This window comes from Somniosus microcephalus, chromosome 10 (assembly GCF_052327205.1).
Source record: "Somniosus microcephalus isolate GS21.2 chromosome 10, FLI_Smic_1.0, whole genome shotgun sequence".
In the NCBI taxonomy this organism is placed as follows: Eukaryota; Metazoa; Chordata; class Chondrichthyes; order Squaliformes; family Somniosidae; genus Somniosus; species Somniosus microcephalus.
In genome coordinates, this window is record NC_140996.1 from 58,950,558 (window position 1) to 58,970,996 (window position 20,439).

A 20,439-nucleotide genomic window follows, 5' to 3' on the forward strand; every position below is an offset into this window, starting at 1 on the left:
TGACCGGCGCCAGTGTGTCTGTGTTCCATCGCTAACTGACAGCACCTGCGCTGCGCCCGCCCTCTGAGTTAGCGCCTCGCTCCTCGGCCTTAGTGCCTGAAGAGAGGTGTGTAGCGCCTGATTTAGCGCTCCAAGCACCTCCAGGGGCGATAAAAGCCAAGTTTGCTGTCGGAGACGATAATTAGCGCCAGGTGCTAAACTTTGCGCACCGCCAATAATGGCGCTCCATATGGGGCGATACCAAATGTTTCCCCCATGAATTACTTGGAATGGAAAGTTAACACAAGGTGCCTGATCCAGACCTTCCTTCAGCATTGCAGCTTTAATTTCAAATTTCCCTGCAACGATCTCAATCTTCTGTTGAAGGAAAGAGAAACTGAATGAAAGTGGTTAGACTTGTTCATAGCCTTGCTCTGTTATCAGTGCAGCTGACTCATTTAATTATATTTGTATTGACTAATATGAAACCTTTTCTTCAGCTGCCCTGATTTAATTGGTATGTCAATATTGGTGTAATTTAATCAGAGTATTGAATTTGGAGTTATTCATTATGATGGATAATTATACATAACTGGCTCTTTTGGCAGGGGATGACATTTTATGCAGGTTACTAATTCTTTTCAGCTGATGCTGTTGCCAGGACCAATTTTTCTTTTCATTCTCCTGTAAATCACTATATTTGACCGTGACTTGGTTCTAGTTTGAAAGTTGACATATTTTCTTTTGTGTCGCATTGCCTGGAGTTTAGAAACTGTACTGGATAGTCAGAGTGAGGGACGAGGTGTGGCGGGCCCTGAGCTCTGTATATTTAGACCGACACACACAGTATCATTTTACCTTAACTGATGAAGCAATGCATCATTCTCTGTTTCTTATTTGCTTCGGCAGGGCTGCCTGACAAGAAAAATAGACATGGTTTCACTCTGGATGATGTCGATACAACCACGCGGACAGAAGATGGCAGCTATTCAAATAAACCTGGCGCAGGAGCCATGGTCTCAAGTGGAAATGTAATGGTTACTCTGATAAATTTGGTGGCTTTGATTCTTTTTTGGTAAATTCACATCTTTCCATTTTTGCCTTATGCCTTTTAGTTGAATTCTGGATAAACAGCAGTGATGCAAAGAATATTTAACACTTTAATGGCAATGATGTATGCTTAAAAAATAATTTTTGTTTTGATTATTTGAGTTTATTCAGAATGTGCTGCAAATGAAGATATGTTAGTTCTATGTATTTTTATAACAGTGCTTTACAATATTCAGCTTTACAGAGCCTTTTTCCATAATTGTTGCTGTAGTGCATAGAAAATGTGGACACACTTCTGCTTAAAACAACTGAAACATAATGTGCATGTTTTTCACTATGTCATCTTCTTCACCCTTGTGCCCCTAATCTACTAGGAGCAATTGGGCTAGATGTACCACATCGTCACTATGAACGTGTGGTTAATAATCTCATTTTAAGTCCAGAGCTGTTCTACTTTTCCTCAGGGTCTCTCCACACCCTTATCTCTGTTTGCTCACGCCCACACCCCCAGTCTTTTCTCCTCCTTTCCTTTGCTCACTTGGTGCTCGTCTCCTTTGATTTGTCTCTAGCATTTGAATTGTACCCTGCTGCATTAGCAGCTTTTGATCTGTAGCCTCTGCTACTCTGGGTCCTTGGCCTCAGACTAGCTTTGTTTTTCTGTGTAAGGCAGAGCCCTCCCAGACACTCCAGCAACACAAGTCCAAGTGGATATGGGGCATACTGCCTCACTTGGGAAGCTAATCCAATGCTAGTGACAAATAGAGAGCAGAAGTTTGTAAATCAAAGGCCAGAGATGCAAGAAATCATGACTTAAATGTCAAAGGAGACAGAAGAGGATGACTCAGTGGCTAAGAATGTGATGGTGCAAGCCCTGGGCTGTAAATATGGAAATGGACTTATTAGCAGGAATAACAATTCAAATGATGATATACCTTTTGGTTCGTCAGCATGGGTGGGCAAGGGAGGGTGTCATTCTCCAGATTCTAGCCATCCCATTCATTGTAATCTGGAAGGAAGCTTGGGTAAAAATGTTTCTCAGTCATGAAATAATCTGCCAAAGGCTAGATTTTACAAATGAGTGCTCCCAGTGTGGAGCTTTGTACACTGGAAGCAGATAGTGAGAATTTGGGTGTCAAGATCCATTAAAATGAATGGACGTAAAGTCCCATGGGATGTGCTGACCTCAGTGGCAGAATTTCTGGTATGTGTTCCTAATACATGGTGCTCAGAACTTGGAATACAACTTTGTAAAATCTAACATGTGGAGTTCATGTTTTCCTCCCATTGGTAAAAATGTAACAAAATATTTCAACACAGTTTTAGCAAGATACAAGGTAAGGCCTAAAAAAATTAATTTGCCCTTACAAGGGTTATTAATCAAATTCAAATATTTGCGCAGTTTGAAAGCTGCAAAAGAACAAAAGGATTTGAGATTGTGTTCAATTAACCCTTTCAAATGTTGACACTCCTTTGCATAATCCAGAACACAATGGAGATTTGCATCTGCTTGTTTAGTGTTATATATAATTAAAATAAATTGAAGTATGCACCACAAAGAACACTTTTAATAATATTCTGTGGAATAATATAAATCACACTGGTGCAAAAACTCCTTTCTAGTCATCTATTACAGATTAAATATCTGTAATAGACAAAACTATCCACAATTTTTTTTTAAACTTATTTTTCTTTCTTTCAGCTTACATTTTAATATATTCATTATAAAGTTTCACAAAAACTACCATAATTATATATGCCATAAAATAAATAGATTAAGTTTTGCAGGGTACTGTACGAGAATGATCTAAAATAAAACATTTGAAGTAAATTTTCCTTTTGCAGGAATTTTTCACCCTATTTAATCAGCTGTTCCTTCCTTGAATTTATTGAGGTTTTACTTCCAGATGTGTCATTGGTCAGATAATGTTCAAAGTGTTTATTGGCACGATTATGTCAGTCAATGAGTTGGAGGCGGGGCGGGATTTACAGCAGGACTCACAGCAAACAGTCTATTTTACAGCAAACTGAGTCTATTTAAAAAGATAAATAGAAAGAGGAAATGCTGGAAATACTCAGCAGGTCATGCAACATCTGTGGAGAGAGAAACAGAGTTAATGTTTCAGGTCGATTACCTTGCATCTCTACGAACTACAGCAAACAAAGCACATGACCTAAACCGTAGCAACGTCTCCCGATTAAAGCAGTGTAACTTATTCAGAAAAATGCAGTGAGTGGAGGATAGTTACATAATACAAATTATGTGTGTAAAATTAATCCCAGTCACTTACAGCAGTGTGGTCTCCAGGCGTGATTGACTGGGGAATTATCCAATCTTCCCCATTCTGGCCAAAAACAGTGGTGTCCCTGTATACAGCTGATAATGTTTGGACCACTGTTTTAAAAATGTTGGAACATTACAGGAGGATTGGTATATTTGTTTTAACAAAATAATGGTAGTTTTGTTACACAAAAATACTCTGTTTCTGTGGTTCCTGTGTGGAAACAGAAAGGTAGAAATTAATGGCGTGCAATTAAATATTATTGTTGAGTTTTCTTTCTTCAAAAATTGACTATGTTGTAATCAACATTAGCATTAAATATATTGGAATTGACCAAACTATGTACAATATATTGCTTTTCACATAATGATTTATTTTCTTTACTACTGTAAATGGAGTATTGGATTATATGCATTATTGCTTGTTAGCATTATACAGGAAATGTGCAAATTTTAAATAATTTCAAAAGTTGACAATTCTAAACTGCTACATTTCCATCTGCTAAGACCATTGATAACTCAATGCTACTGAGTAAATAGAAAGTGTTATTTCGCAGGCTGAAGAATCCATTTTCTGCAACACTGAACTTGCATGTAAAGCTCGAATGTTCTGTTCTACAATTAACTATTATTAAATGTGCAGTGGCACAGTTCCCAGTTAAGTGAAACTTTCTGTTGTGCGAATAATTGATCTGACAGCTGTCACAAACAAAGATTTTTTTTAGCTCACTTTGTTCAGAAAAAGATGGCAATGATGTTATCGGCCATATGTTGAACCAGATTGACAGACTATACTATAATGTTTGAGGGCTAGTTACCCAATTATAGCGGTGCCATAAACACAGTAAACTCCTTGAATCACAATGAATAAGTAATTGTATCTCTGCAACTAAAGACTTCTTCCAGCACCGAGGATGCAGTAATCCATTGTTGAGTGACATCAATATCTATGAAACTGTTGTTATTAAGGATTGCTTAGTGTGCTTAATATCGTTGATACATTTTATTTTTGTACAAATAGATGGTGGTGAGAGAAAACAGGATGACTACTGTGCAGTTAGTTCTGGTTAGTTGTGAAAACATCTCTTGGTATCTGATTATATGTACATTGTGAGAAATGCCATGTTTATATCAATTAAATTATAGGTCTTAGAAACTCTTTAAAAGCCATTTGTTTAGACATCCTGTGTAAAATCTTTCTGAATGAATCAGGCTGTGCTTAGGACAAAGGCCAGCACTAAAGATGAGATCGGCTGGTAAAGAAAAAAATGTTTATCTGTCTGAAATCTTCTCTGAATTATAACTCAAACTCTTCCGTAATCTTAATGGCCAAATGGAGTGTGTTATGCTTATGGAAGATGGGCAAAGCAAGGTGAACAGTCTGGAAATACACTGGACTTGGCAAAAATACATCTCTGGAGATTCATGTTCGGCTTAATAAGTACAATGAATTGCAGCCGCGTCCTTTATGAGATCGCTACACTAAATGGAGTGATGAGTGGTTACAAATGCTCTGTTCCAAAAGAGTTATTATGGTGACCTCATTGTGATAAAGTGAGCAACAAGCCCTGGGATAAATGATCAGTGATATGGCAAATAGAAAAATATTGGCAAAAGATTATACTAGTACACTCTCACAAACAAAAATATTTCAATATTTCTATCTTTGGGTGCATGCCATCAATGTTGTTGTGTGCCATTGTTTAACTAAAAGAATTACCAGTTTATCCATAATTAATTTTAAAACGTATAACATAGTTTGTATTTTTCAGATATCATTTGAAATGTACAGAAAATTGCACACTTGAAAGTTATATTATCTATTTTTAAAAGATGTAAACGTTTAAAATACAGAATAAAATAACAGTACTCTTTCCAGCTTTGAAATCAGCTTTGTGTTTCTTTGAGAATGGGTTGCAAGTGAAATGGTAGCAGATGTGTAGGATGAGATGATCTTCAAAACTTTTCCTCAGTAACACAACTGCTGCAGAGACCAGCCAATAAATCTGTAGGTTTGATACATCAATATTCTCCCTCTATTAAACTATGATCATTTCATTATGCTGCATTACACTTTGACTGTAGCAGAGCTGTCGCCAGCAGTTATACTGCAGCAACAATGGTTCAAAACCTAATATTACAAATTATAAGATAAATTGTGCGGTTTGTACATAGGTTGAATTGCACAACCCGTGGCTCAGGGAGTTCTCGAGATATTTTTCGAGCTCCATTAACGACATGTGTGTGTGGAATAATTTAGAAAGCAAAGTTACTGAAGATCAGGAAGAGCACATTCTTTCTTTAGTTGTTTACCCAATAATGAGCTGTGGTTATATGTAGGATAATCATCAGCAGTGAAGCGCTTCATTCAGTTAAGCATGGTAAAAATTCTGTGAAATAAAATAAAATCCCAGTACTTGAATACAAAGGGAGGTTTATGACCTGCAATCCCATTTTACTTAGGCACCAGTGTGTGTGATATTTTACCGCTAAACTAAAAGCTTGTAGGATTCGCAAAATTTTAAAGACTGTTTTAAAAGAAGCCCAGAAAAAGGGGCATACAAAATGGCCACCATACCACGTGACCAGCTTATTGGGACATTTTAAAATGGTTCCTGCGAATCCTCAGAAAGCTTTGTGGATTCAACCCACAGTAAGTTCTGGAAGCCGTTTCTGAGAGAACGAAACCAGACCCACACATATACATATGGATTAGATGCAGATCCAGTCAAGATCGGCCTGGAGACAGAGGCCATCTAAATGTTAACCCAGACAAAAGGGGACAATTTCATATTCATGAGAACAGCACCAAGGACTAGATAACGAGATCAGCAGGACATTAAAAACAATGAAGGTCATTCCAGACTAGAGATGGGCCTTTACCGGCCATCTAAAATATTTTAAAATATAATAACTACCCCGCTGTGCTCCCAGCCCACCAAAAGTTAAACAAAGACTAACCTGATTTTGGGCGGGAAGGGGAAGCTTCTGAAGAAAAAGTATAATTGGAAGAGGAGTTGTGGTTGAGCAGTTGAATTCGGCGGTTGGTTGAGTTGAGTTGGAGTGGAGTCGGAGCTTCTTCGGAGCGGTGGGGTGAGCCTCAGCTTTTCAAGCTCAGCCCTGGAGCATTGGCAGCCGGTCCAGCTTTTGAGCTGGGTAAAGAGGTGCTGGTTTGGGAGAAGATCAGCGAACTCCTCTCCACCATCGGAGGAAGAAGAAGAAGACTAAGCCGCCATCAAGAAGACCGTTCGAGCTGGCGTCCCGCCCTGGGGTCAAACATCGGGAGATCATCGACCAACCCCGGGCCATTGACGAAAACGAGAGGCCCTCTCCCGGCTCGGGAGAAGAGACAAAATAAAACAACAGAACCAGCCGGTGTCCAGCCGCCCCTGACCCCCACCTCAGGAGAGAGGTGTGGCGCAGCTCGCTGGCGTTCCACGATCCACGAGGAGACGGGACGCCTGAAAGGATCAAACGCAGACCGGTTTCAAAACATTGCACTTCCTAATTGGATTGGTGAGCATGTTTCTGGCCCTTCACAATCAGATCTAGATAGGTTTAAGGGGGTGGATTTAAGGGTACAATTAACATGAGTTGTTGTCCCTCGATGTTCCGTGTGTTTCCTTATTTCATGATGATTTTTTGTAGAGTATAAGATGCCTGTATTTGCCTTAGTTAGTATTGTGTCGTTATGATTTGTTTGTGTTTTTCCCTCCCATGTACTCTCTTATCTGCTTGCATTTGATTTATTTTTCCACATGCAATAAAATTTCATTTCGTTTCATCAAACTTGGTCTATAAGAGTTTTCTCTACATTGTAGTTCCTGCCCCAAAGTCCAGAATACAGAATCTAAGGGGCGAGTGGGTCGAACCACTCAAGGTTTTACTGTGCAAGAGAGAGAGGCCTCTAGAGAGAGAAACCTCTGCGATCTAAAACCCCTTACAAGCTCACAAGTGTATTTTTTACACGAGTGGGCCATAGTCAATAGTTCTGGCAGTTGGTGATAGGGTAATAATAATGAGAGTGGCATAGAACCTGAAGAGAATGACATGATGCCAAATACCTCCAGCTCCTATTCCATATATAATAATTCTAGATTTCTTTCAAAAGTGAATTACCTGGAAATATATGATACTGGGTAAAATTTGCAGTTGATACCTTTGATATGGAGCCTCACTCGATCAGAACAAAGATCAAAGAATCTGGTGCAGAAATCAGCTTGCTTGATGTTCTGATGATTAACTTAAAAATATTCTGAGGAACTGCTTTCTTTTTTTCCCAATTACACCAGGGAGCATAGAAAACAACAGAACCATAGATGTATACAGCACTGAAGCACGTCATTCAGCCCAACTTTTTGCTAGAGCAATCCAAAATAGTCCCACTGCCCTTCTCTCTTCTGATAGCCTTTACATAGAATTATATTGAATATAAAGCACAGAAACCAGCCATTCGGCTCAACCACTACATGCCAGCATTTATGCTCCACTCGAGCCTCCTCCCATCCTTCCTCATCTAACTGTATCAGCATAAACCTCTATTCCCTTCTCCCTGATATGCTGATCTAGCCTCCCCTTAAATGCATCTGTACTATTCGGCTCAACCACTCCCTGTGGTAGCGAGTTCCACATTCACACCACTCTTTGGGTAAAGAAGTTTCCTCTGAATTTCCAATTTGATTTCTTGGTGACTATCTTATATTGATGGCCTTTAGTTTTGCTCTTCCTCACAAGTGGAAACATTGGGCTGGATTTTCCCAGCTGAGGCGGGTTAGCATCGGGAGAGGTAGTTGACGGGTTCCGGTCCCACTCCCGGCTGCAGTCACTCTGCTGATAGAATTTTGTGATAATTGGGCTTGTTAAGCCCTCGGTTGCGTTGCCCGGCCCAATCACTAGGTGCGGGTCTGTTCAGCTCCTGTGATGACGCGTTTGCTGCCGGTGTATTTAAGGGGGCCATGTCCACATTTGCTGTCACTTCTACTTCCACACTCCTGAGTGCTGCTTGAGAGTAAAATACTGCACAGAGACAGAGGGCAGCACCACGCTTCAACGATGGCTCCCTCCATGTTCTTGTGGAGTGAGTCAGAGGATGCAGGGAGGCTCTGTTCCCTGGGAATGGAAGGAGGAGACCTCCTCAGCACACCAAGGCAGCCTGGCTGCAAATAGTTGAGGAGGTCATTGCAAGGTCTGTTGTTGCTCGCACCTGGCTGCAATGGAGGAAGAGCTTCAATGATCTCCTGCGTTCAGGAAAAGTGAGTATAAAAGCACACTTACCTTCATTCTGCTGTGCCTGTCATCACATCCCCATCACTCTGCATTGCCAACCTTACTCTTGCACATCCTAACTCACCCCAACATCCCTTGCACCATCACCCATCCCTGTCTCACTACCTATAGAATCACATCCCCATCTTACTATGCCCCCCTCACACTCACCCTCAACATTATGCAAAGACAACACCTAACAACTCAAAAGGAGGCAACTTGGTATTGGCACCCACTCCATCATAGTCTCCCTCTAAACATCTATGCTATCCATTCTTTACACTCATTCCATCACTCTCAGTAAAACTCCACCTCTTTCCCTCATTGCAGGAAAAGAGAGCCCACAATAAGAGAGAGAGGGAGAGAACAGGAGGACCACCATCGCTCACAGGAGGCAGCTCTGGAGATCGCAGGAGAGGTTGAGCAGCCTGAAGTGGGGGACCGAGAGAGGGGCTCATTAGAACAACCTGGTGACAGAATTATTTTCCAGACATTTTATTTTGCAATCATGAATGACTCGATTGGGATCTGATGTCAATAAAGATTGAGTGCTAATCATGTGCACAATGGGATGTGTCAGCAATCTACATATCACATGTCTAACTCATATCTTTACTCTCCCACAGAACCATCAAGAGCCCCCCTCCCTACTGTCCAGGAGGAAGAGCAGGAGCATTCCTCAGAGGAACCTCCAGCCTCTGAGGGAGCAATGTCAGCAGAAATGAGTACACCCAGCACCAGTGCAGAGATGCACATCTCAGAGTAGTGTTGTCACCTGGTGTATCAGAAGTCACAAGTGAGCAAGATCAGATGGTAGAGACAGGGACAGCAGTGGAGACTCCTCGTCAGAGGCCGCAGGAGTTTCCTAGCTCTGCTAAGCTGCATGCAGATGCTGAGCCTCGGAGGCCATCCAGGAAGAGGGTAATCCTGGAGCTTCAGGAACAAGTCCAGGAGGCTCTGACAGGGTTTGCAACCATGGCGACTCTGAATGTGCAGAGAATGGAGGAGTCCATCTCAAATATGAGCAACACCATGGCGCATGCCCTGGCAACTGTAGGTTCTGCCATGCAAATGATGGCAACCTCCATGGAGGACTTAAATTGCCAGACTCAGGAGAACATGGTAACACTTCTAAATAGATGGCCACCTATGGAGGATAGATGGGCATCTATTGAGGAGAGAAACCAGAGATTCATGGACGTCCTTGTTATGAGGAATGTCAGCACAGAAATGGGTCCTCATTGCCCCACTGATGTGCAGCAAAGTGCTCTCCAGCTACTTGCTAGCAGAGAAGTGCGGGTGGCCCATGAGAGGGATGATGGTGGGAGGGGACATGGAAGTGGGGGCTCCTCTCCAAGTGCACAAACTTCCCCCCACCGCACCCCCCTTGCCAACCCCTTGGTCAGAGCCCCATATGCCTCCCCAAAGAGTGATGGCTGACTCTGCCCCTGCACAGCTGCAGGAGGAGCAGACTTTGGCGGGGCCCTCAAAGGCTCCAAAACCCAGAGGACGACCGCCAAAGGTATCCAAGCAGGCACAACAGGGAAGTGAACAGCCTGCCTCTACATCTGGTGAAGCCACAGGGGTAGAAGCATGCGTAAAAGAAAGCTCACACATAAATAGTCACTAGGGTAGTCACTTGGGTGTTTTCCTATAAATGAATGCTAAGTCTCAGTTCTTTTATTTTGTTGTAATAAAGTAATGTTTTGTGAATGATTGATGTTGTTGCCATATGGCTGGTCACAAGTTGAGGTGGCACAGACACGGGTAAGGGCACCTTTATCGTCCAGCAATGGTGGTGACAGTGCATGGATTGAACAGTTCAATGTAGAGATGCTCAATGTTGTGGCAGTGCATGGATTGAACAGTTCAATGTAGAGATGCTCTATGGTGTGGCAGTGCATGGATTGAACAGTTCAATGTAGAGATGCTCAATGGTGTGGCAGTGTGGTAATGCCAACCTTCATGTGTGTGTGGCAGCCACATGTCTGTGCTGCATAAAGTTACGTGAATTTGGCATTGATTAGGCCATCCCTGGCATCAGGGGCAGCAATGTGCTCGCGTGCTGGTCACACTGGGGCAGCCGCCTCCTCCAAGTCTTCCTCTTGCTGACCTGCATTCTGCTCCTCCTCCTCCTCCTCCTCCTCTGAAGAGGCTGTGCGCGCTGCACCTTCTTCCTCATGCAGCGCTAATCCTCGCTGCAGTGCGATGTTGTGGAGGACGCAGCAGAGAACAACGATTCTGGAGAACCTGGCTGGTGCGTACTGAAGGGCTCCACCAGATCTGTCCAGGCATCTGAAGCGCATTTTGAGCATCCCCATTGTTTGGTCTTTGAGACTTCTGGAGGAAATGTGGCTTTGATTGTAATGCTCCTCAGACTTGTTTCAGGGCCTCCTCAACGGTGTCATTAGCTACATCTTCAGGGGATAGCCCTTGTCTCCAAGGAGCCAGCTGGAAAGTTAATTTGGTGGAGCGAAGAGCTGAGGGACAATGGACTGGCGCAGGATGTAACAGTCATGGCAGCTGCCAGGTAATCTCGTGCACACATGCATGATGCTCTTCCTGTGGTTGCAGACCAGCTGCACATTAAGAGAGTGGAAGCCCTTGCGGTTGACAAATACTGCTGGGTTCTGATGGGATGCCCTGATGGCCACATGTGTGCAGTTGATGACGCCCCGCACCCGTGGGAAGCCAGCCAGATTGACAAAGTCTAGCGCCCGCTCGGTAACACTGGCTTCAACAGTGGAAAAGTGGATGTAATTTGCAGACTTGTCAAAGAGGCCATCGGTGACCTGCGTGATGCAACAGTGGGCAGCCGACTGGGAGATGCCGCTAATGTCTGCTACTGATCCCTGGGAGGAGCGTGGCGTAAAGAAGTTGAGTGCAGTGGTGACTTTCACAGCTATTGGTAAGGCATGTCCACCCACTCCTCTGGGCTGCAGGTCCGAATCGAGCATTGTGCAAATGTCTGCAACTACCTGTCGCGAAAGTCTCAGCCGCTTGGCACTGCTGCTCAGTCATGTTGAGGAAGCTCATCCTTAGCCTGTAAACCCTGTGTTGGGGGTATCTCCTGCAGCTTGGTGCAGCCCTGCGCTGATGGCCTCTGCCCTGTGCAGCATCAGGTGTTTGAGAAGGTTGGCGCTCTTGTTGTTGGTGATGCTGGTGTACCTGGTTCTGCTGCTGCTGCGGTTGATCCTCCTCAGATTCTGAGGACCAGGATGAGAGAGTATAAATCGTTCCCATTCTGCTGTTATATATGGCAATTGAGGATGAGATATTAGAAGCAGTCAGTCGATGGGGAGAGAGGTTATTCCAAGGAGGTGACAGTGCATATAGGGGGAAAAATTTGGTTGTAAATGGGGCGCAAAGCAACTAGCGTCCGGGTGCGTCGATGTTTGCGCCGCTCACGAAATTGACCAAACATTTTGCAGCGGCGCTAAAAACTACCGCCACGATCTCCTGTGCCCACAGATCGTGACGTCAGTCGAGCGTGAAATGCCCCGGTAGTACCCCGGACCAGATATTGAGTGGCGCCCCCTGCCTTACCGCCTGCCGCTAGCAACGACAGGTTGAGGGGAGCGTTTTGCAATCGGGAAGGGACTGGGGGAGCGCTATTTAAAGGAAACCGCTTCCTGCCTTTTTATGTTGGTGACATTTTTGCACCACATATTCTGAGAGAGAGAGAGAGACTTCTGGAGAGATTCAACACTGTGTTGAGGAGTTTTGGGTACTGAGCAGCACTTTGCAGGTTCATTTTGATTTGACCTTCCTTGCATCGATTTAAAAGAGACTGTGGGGGCTGCATTCTGAGCTCTTTCCCTTGATCTCTCCATTGTTCTTTCCAGCAGATTTGATGTACAGGTCTCTCCAGGCGGGGATTCAAGGTTGCAATGAGCAGGGTGTGGATGGAGAGCAAGATCGACCCTCCTCTTTAAGAACTGGCCGGCGCCAGTGTGTCTGTGTTCCATTGCTGACTGACATCACATGAGCTTCACCAGCGCTCTGAGGTAGCGCCTTGCTCCTCGGCATTAGCGCCTTAAGAGAGGTGTGTAGTGCTTGATTTAGCGTTCCAATCACCTCCAGGGGCGATAGAAGCCAAGTTTGCAGTCAGAGGTGATAATTAGCGCCAGGCGCTAAACTTTGCGCCCAGCCGATAACTGCGTCCCAAATGGGGCGATACCAAATTTCTCCCCCATAGCGTTTACAACACACACTTGCAGCCTCAATACAGATCAAATGTGTCTTCCAAATCCTGAAATCAGCAACCTCTGACATTTGAAAGTGAACTGATGTGAAAGGTTAGCTTTTATACTGAAATTGTAGCTGTGAACTATTCAACTCATTGGAACTCCCGACCTACTTACCCGACGTGATCTGCAAATGACGTGAAACCCAATGAAAATGTGGCAAAATAGAAAAAGGCTGGCAAAATAGCAAGTAACAAGCACTTAACAAGTAGTTAAGTATCTTAAATGCCTCCCCCGCAGTTTGGGGGGTGATTTTGCCAATTGGGGCGCGTTGCAGGTGGGACTGCTGCTTGTCGGGCTTTGTCCAGCCTCCATCGACTTCTGGCCAACCCACGCTATTTTCAATTGATTGAACTTGTTAAGCCCACCCAGCGGGCTTAGCAGGCCAATTAAGGGGAAGCCGGTTACAGAGAATGTCAGCGTATGACGTTTCACCTGTCAAAGATTTTTGAGAAGCTGTCAAACACTGACATTCTCTGTTGTTTGGTGAGTTCTTGTACTCAAGACTCACCAAACCTCTTTTCTGAGCAGAAAGCAGATGGCTGTTGCATCGGAGAATGCAGCAGCCATTCTGTCACCTCAGCCATTGAGATGCCGGAGCCTCCGGATCCCCAACAATTGAAGCCTGCAGGACGAAACAAAGGTAAGGAAACTTTTTCTAACACTTTTCACTCACCTCACATACGTACCTCTCCACACTTGCACCCATCACTCACCTCCACAGCGCTCTTTTAGATCCTTCGCCTCCGCTGACCCACTGCTCGCTTTGCTGACCCTGGCGGGGTTTCCCAATGTCGGGAAGTCCGCACCTCTGATGGAAAAATGGGGATAATCCTCTTAACTGCCTGTTAACTACCTGATTCTGCCATTTTCCCGGCAGTCCCTCCTCCAAACCCGCCTCCCCAGGGCTGGCAAAATCGCCCCCTTGGTGTCGGGTCTGTTCTGAAATCGCAGACCCGACACGTTGGAAATTCACATGGAGGTGGGTTTGTGGCAGGTTCGCAACCCACCGTCAATCATTCTGAATTTAACCGCTGATCCGCCTCCGAACCCGCTCTTTGAGCACTGGCAAAATCGCAGCCATTCTCTCTGTATCTACTCTATCAAATCCTTTCATGATTTTAAAGATCTCTATTCGGTCACCCCTCAGCCTTCTCTTTTCAAGAGGAAAGCGACCCAGCCTGTTCATCCTTTCCTGATAGGTATAACCTTGTATCTTACGCTGCTTTAAATATGTATCCAATTTTCCCTTAAAAGATATATGGGGGTCGATTTTCAGTGTGCCATGAGGCGGGCTTTTAGGCATGCAGGGGACTAAAATCCCGAATTTGGGGGTCCCGACACCAATCCGCCCAAAACCCGCCTCCACGTAAGTTTCACAGGAGGCGAGAACCCGCCCCGCACTGGGACCCGCCGACCCGAGGCGGGAAGGGATTAGTGCCAATTAACTGCCTGTTAACAGGTAGTTAACAGGCAGTTTTTAGCCTAATCCCTATTTTGAGGGGTGTCGTGTGGGATTCCCGATGGCTCCAAACCACGCCAGGTTAGAGCAGGCGGGCCGTCGGGTTGAAGGACTTGGAGGGGTCACGATGTCGGTGTTCAGGTGAGTGATGGGTGCATGAGTGCAAAGGTAAGTGTGTTTCGTGTGTCTAAAGTGTGTAAAGAAGTTTAAATTACCTGTACTTACCTTAACAGCCTTTCTTCCTCTAGGTTTCAGGAGTCCATCACTCAGCCGGCACTGAAAGCAAAATGGCTGCGATTTGTCAAAAGTGACAGCCTTCAGCGTTCATTGCCGGTGAGATTTCTAACTGAGTCTGTGGAGAAGGACTCAGGTTAGAAGTCAGACTGTCAGTGTTTGACAGCTTCAAACAGCTGTGAAACACTGATATTTCATCTGTCAACACGTCTTGGCAGATGAAATTTCAGTCTGTGATGTTACCTGTTGCTGGGTGGCCCTTAATTGGCCTGCTGAGCCCGCCCAGCGGGCTCAACAAGGTCAATCAAGGGAAAATCGCGTAGATTGGCCGGACGTCGATGTAGGCGGGACTAAAACCCGAAAGTTGTAGTCCCGCCTCCTTCCCGACTGCTGAATGAAAATCGACCCCATTGTCTCTAACTGAAGCTTTCCTTGTGGCAAAATGTTCCATGCTGTGTGTGCAGAAAGTCCTTTGAACATCTTTCCTCACTCTCTTAATGATAAATTGATGAGTCCTTTGGGGTAATTTTGGTATGAGGCGCAGATCAGATAGAGGGCGGGTGGGATGTCTGCTCTGCACACCCGATGATAAGAACATAAGAACATAAGAAATAGGAGCAGGAGTAGGCCAATCGGCCCCTCGAGACTGCTCCGCCATTTAATAAGATCATGGCTGATCTGATCCTAACCGCCAATCTACTATCACAGAACCATCTCCTGAATCTAACAGAATTAGACACACGAAATAGGAGCAGGATCAGGCTACACGGCCCCTGGGCCCGCTCTGCTACCCACAGTGCCATGTCCGATCCGAACCTAGACTCATGTCCAAATTCCTGCCCAATTGAATTTTGTGGTTTGGTTTAATTTAAATATCGGTGGCAAACTGCCAGTGCTAAAGCTGCCCTCTTGTAGGCAGCCTGCCATTTGGGAGGGTAGGAAATCTAGTGGGCATTCCGCTCCTTAAAGGCAGCTCCTTATAGGCAGCCCACTATTTGGGAGGGCAGGACATCTAGTGGGCATTCCGCTCCTTAAAGCAAGCCTGCAGCTCTTAAATAAGAGGGGGTGGTGAGTGGAGAGTACATTGCTGAAGCAACCTGATAGAATAATGGCGGCCAGGGCATCTCAATTTTGGAGGTCCTTGTGCAGCAAGTGGGGTGTAGGGAGGAGGTCCTCTATCCTTCAAATGGGTGATGGATGTGATGAAATATTTCCATTCATCACTGCCTGTGACTGAGATCGGTTTCAGTGTCATTTCCCTTCCCCCAGACCTCATTGTATTGTGTACTGGAATGTGCTGTATTGTATACTGGAATGTGCTGGAATGTGCTGTGTGTAGGGCTCCGCCCATACCTGGCCCCGTTTGTAAGCTAGCTTCAGTCTAGCCCCAATCTCCAGAAGGACGACATCTCTCTCGCTTACGTGTTTCGTTCTAAGTTAATAAAAGCCTTGTTTTGTTCTGCTACCTTCGAGTCTCGGAATTATTGAGGCACATCAATTTTATTAACTTAATTTTTCAACACTATGGATCAACTCCTGAAACCCGAACGTTTGGATTTGGATCAACATGCTCCGGACGCATCAGCACGCTTCGGACACTGGTTTGAGTGTATGGAATTCTTCCTGGACAATTCCGCAGCCGTCAAAGACGCTACGGACGCTGCAAGGATGAGACTCGGAATTCTGCGGAATTGGGTAAGCCACCGGGTTTACCCCCTCATCCAAGACGCCGAGACGTACCTGGCCGCCTGCGACATCTTAAAGGCGCATTACCAGCAGCCTACGAATGAGGTGTATGCTAGGCACCTGCTCGCCACCCGCGCACAGCGACCTGGGGAATCGGTGGAGGAGTTCCTAAGCACCCTGAAAATGCTTGGCAAAGACTGCAAGTGCCGAGATGTAAAAGCCGCGGTGTACACTGACGAGCTTGTTCGCGATGCCTTTATCACAGGCCTCAGCTCCACTTACATCCGGCAAAGACTGCTGGAAAAAACGGGGTTGGACCTGAAACAGGCTGCGGACACCGCGCGATCCCTGGATGTGGCCCAGAGAAACTCGGACGCCTACTCTTCAGCCCGCGCCGTCCACGCCGCCACGTGTGCACCGAGGGCGCCGCCATCTTGGAAGGCATCTTCCCCGCCCGACAGCCCGACACCGGCTGGGCCCCGCTCTCCCCCCAGAAGCCCTACGACAGCCGCGACGCGTCAGGGACCCAACTGCTACTTCTGCGGGCAGCCAAAGCACACCAGAAACCTGTGCCCGGCGAAAGGCACCACCTGCTTTAAGTGCGGTAAGAAGGGGCACTTCGGGAAGGTGTGCAGAGGGAACCCCGCCGGAAAACCCGCCACCGCCGCGTGTGCGCCGTGGGAGCGGCCATCTTGGACGCCATCTTGCCCAACCTCGTGGGGTCCGCCATCTTGTGAGCAGACAGCGTGGATGCCATCTTGTATCGATCAGGGCCCTACAGTGGCATCGGTCACAGTGGACCAGACCAGGCCGCACCCGCTATCCAGATCAATGGTGGACATCGAGGTAAACGGGTGCCGGGTTAAATGCTTAATTGACAGTGGAAGCACGGAGAGCTTTATCCACCCAGAACTGGCACAACAACTCTCCCTAAAGGTGGTCCCTACTCAGGGTACCATCTCTATGGCGGACAAAACCCAGACATCGACCATTCTGGGTTACTGCACGGTACAATTGTGCGTTAACGGAACTGTATATGATAATTTTAAAGTATTAATCATGAAGAACCTATGTGCGAGCGTGATCTTGGGCCTGGATTTCCAGTGCAACCACCAAAGCATCACGCTCAAGTACGGTGGGTCCCAGCCGCCCCTCACAGTGTGCGGTCTGGCTACCCTGAAGGTAAAGCCGCCTTCGCTATTCGCGAACCTTACCCCTAACTGCCGGCCAATAGCGACCAAAAGCAGGAGGTACAGCTGGGAGGACAGGCGGTTTATCGCGACCGAGGTAGACAGGCTCCTGAAAGAGCGCATTATTGAACGCAGCAACAGCCCGTGGCGCGCCCAAGTGGTAGTGGTAAGGGGTAGCGAGAAGAAACGGATGGTGATCGACTATAGTCAAACGATCAACAGGTACACCCTACTAGACGCCTACCCGCTACCCCGCATATCAGAAATGGTGAACCAAATCGCCCAATACCGGGTGTTCTCCACCATCGACCTCAAGTCAGCGTACCACCAGCTCCCTATCAGACCAGAGGACCGCCCGTACACCGCCTTCGAGGCGAACGGACGCCTCTACCAATTCCTCAGAGTCCCCTTTGGGGTGACGAATGGGGTCTCGGTCTTCCAGAGGGAGATGGACCGCATGGTCGATGACCACCACTTGCAGGCAACCTTCCCCTACCTCGACAACGTCACCATCTGCGGTCACAACCAGCAGGATCACGACTCGAACCTCGAGAGGTTCCTGAAAACCGCACAAAAACTCAACCTCACCTACAACGAGGACAAGTGCGTTTACAACACCACGCGCCTCTGCATACTAGGCAGCGTGGTGGAGAATGGGGAAATCGGACCAGACCCCGACCGATTGCGCCCCCTACGGGAGCTGCCCCTGCCCAACACTCCCAAAGTCCTGAAAAGATGCCTGGGGTTATTTTCTTATTATTCCCAATGGGTCCCCAACTACTCCGACAAAGCCCGCCCCCTCTTGAAAGCATCCTCTTTCCCGCTCTCTGCTGAGGCCCACGCCGCCTTCAAAAGCATTAAGCAGGATATTGAGCGGGCCACGCTACAGGCAGTGGACGAGAACACTCCATTTCAAGTGGAAAGTGATGCGTCTGACTTCGCCTTGGCGGCCACCCTCAACCAGGCGGGGCGGCCCGTAGCTTTCTTCTCGAGGACCCTCCAAGGGCCCGAGATCAGACACTCCTCCGTGGAAAAGGAGGCCCAAACCATCGTGGAGGCAGTGCGCCACTGGCGCCACTACCTAGCCGGCAAACGCTTCACCCTACTTACCGACCAGCGGTCGGTAGCGTTTATGTTCAATAATAAACAGAGGGGGAAGATTAAAAATGATAAGATTCTTAGGTGGCGGATCGAGCTCTCCACCTTCGAGTACGACATCATTTACCGGCCAGGGGCCCTTAACGAATCCCCTGACGCCCTCTCACGAGGGATGTGTGCCAGCGCCACCGGGGATCGGCTACAGACCCTCCACAACGACCTCTGCCACCCAGGGGTCACGCGGCTGTTCCACTTCATAAAGTCCCGTAACTTACCCTACTCGATTGAGGAAGTTCGGTCCCTGACCAGGAACTGCCGCACTTGCGCTGAGTGCAAGCCTCGGTTCTACCGCCCAGATAGAGCCCACTTAATCAAAGCTACATGGCCCTTTGAGCGGCTCAGCTTAGATTTCAAGGGCCCCCTCCCGTCAGTCGACCGCAATGTTTACTTCCTGAACATTGTGGACGAATACTCCCGGTTCCCATTCGCCTTCCCCTGCCCAGACATGACCAGCGCCACGGTCATTAAATGCCTCAACAGCCTGTTCTGCCTGTTCGGTATGCCGAGCTACATCCATACGGATAGGGCGGCGTCCTTCATGAGTGAAGAGCTACGCCAGTACATGCTGTCCAGGGGGATCGCCACGAGCCGTACCACCAGCTACAACCCCCGGGGTAACGGCCAAGTGGAGCGAGAGAACGGGACAGTATGGAAAGCAGTCACTCTAGCTCTAAGGACCAAGGGCCTCCCTATCTCCCGCTGGCAGGAAGTCCTCTCGGATGTGCTCCATTCGATACGGTCGCTATTGTGTACGGCCACTAATACCACGCCTCATGAACGAATGTTTGCCTTTCCCCGGAAATCCACCTCAGGCGTATCCATGCCGTCATGGCTCTCCACCCCAGGTCCGGTACTCGTGCGAAGGCATGTGAGGGGCCACAAGACGGACCCTCTCGTGGAGCCAGTACACCTACTCCACGCCAACCCCCAATACGCATATGTCCGGCACGCCAACGGAAGGGAGGACACCGTGTCCATAAAAGACGTCGCCCCAGCCGGCATCGACAACAACCACGGCAATAGCGGCAACGACGATCACAGCAACTCTTGCCCACCCACTACTCTTTCATCACCCCCGGAAGAACACCGACCAACGGCACCCCCACCAACTACCCCTTCAACAACCCTGGCAGCACCCCCGGCAGAGACCCAGGAGGCTACCGGGGACACCCAGCCGACACCCGCGGCACCGCAACAGCCACGTCGGTCGCAGAGGACTATCAAACCCCCGAACAGACTAAATCTATAGAAGGGGTGAATGTGATGAAATATTTCCATTCATCACTGCCTGTGACTGAGATCGGTTTCAGTGTCATTTCCCTTCCCCCAGACCTCATTGTATTGTGTACTGGAATGTGCTGTATTGTATACTGGAATGTGCTGGAATGTGCTGTGTGTAGGGCTCCGCCCATACCTGGCCCCGTTTGTAAGCTAGCTTCAGTCTAGCCCCAATCTCCAGAAGGACGACATCTCTCTCGCTTACGTGTTTCGTTCTAAGTTAATAAAAGCCTTGTTTTGTTCTGCTACCTTCGAGTCTCGGAATTATTGAGGCACATCAATGGATGCCCCAAAAAATTAACCAGCAGCAGTGGAGCGAGGTGGCTGGGCAGGTCAATGCCGGCAGCATAGTTCCTCGGGTGTGGCTGCAGTGTACGAAGAAATTTAATGACCTCTCTAAGATTGCTGCAGTAAGACTCCTCTTCACATTTCACTCATTCTCTGTACAGTCCTGCAGCATGAGACTTTAATCCCAGCAATAGCAATCCTTCGCTCCCCCGCTTCACAAGCCTCGCCTCCAATCACAGTGGAACACATCACTATACCTCCTTCTGCTTTCACTCACACCTTCAACACCTGCTATTGCCCTCACAGATGATTTCTGCTTCTTGC

General features: G+C 47.1%; 1 protein-coding gene across 1 annotated transcript in view; it reads left to right on the forward strand.

The window, feature by feature from the left end:
* LOC147111515 (glypican-5-like) overlaps positions 1-3,969 on the forward strand; it is a 1,571,270-nt gene extending 1,567,301 nt beyond the window's left edge. The window contains exon 7 of the mRNA XM_085998559.1: positions 889-3,969. Within this exon, the coding sequence (XP_085854685.1) occupies positions 889-1,058 (170 nt within the window). The 3' untranslated portion in view covers positions 1,059-3,969. The remainder of the gene's footprint in view (positions 1-888) is intronic.
* The last annotated feature ends 16,470 nt before the right edge of the window (positions 3,970-20,439 follow it).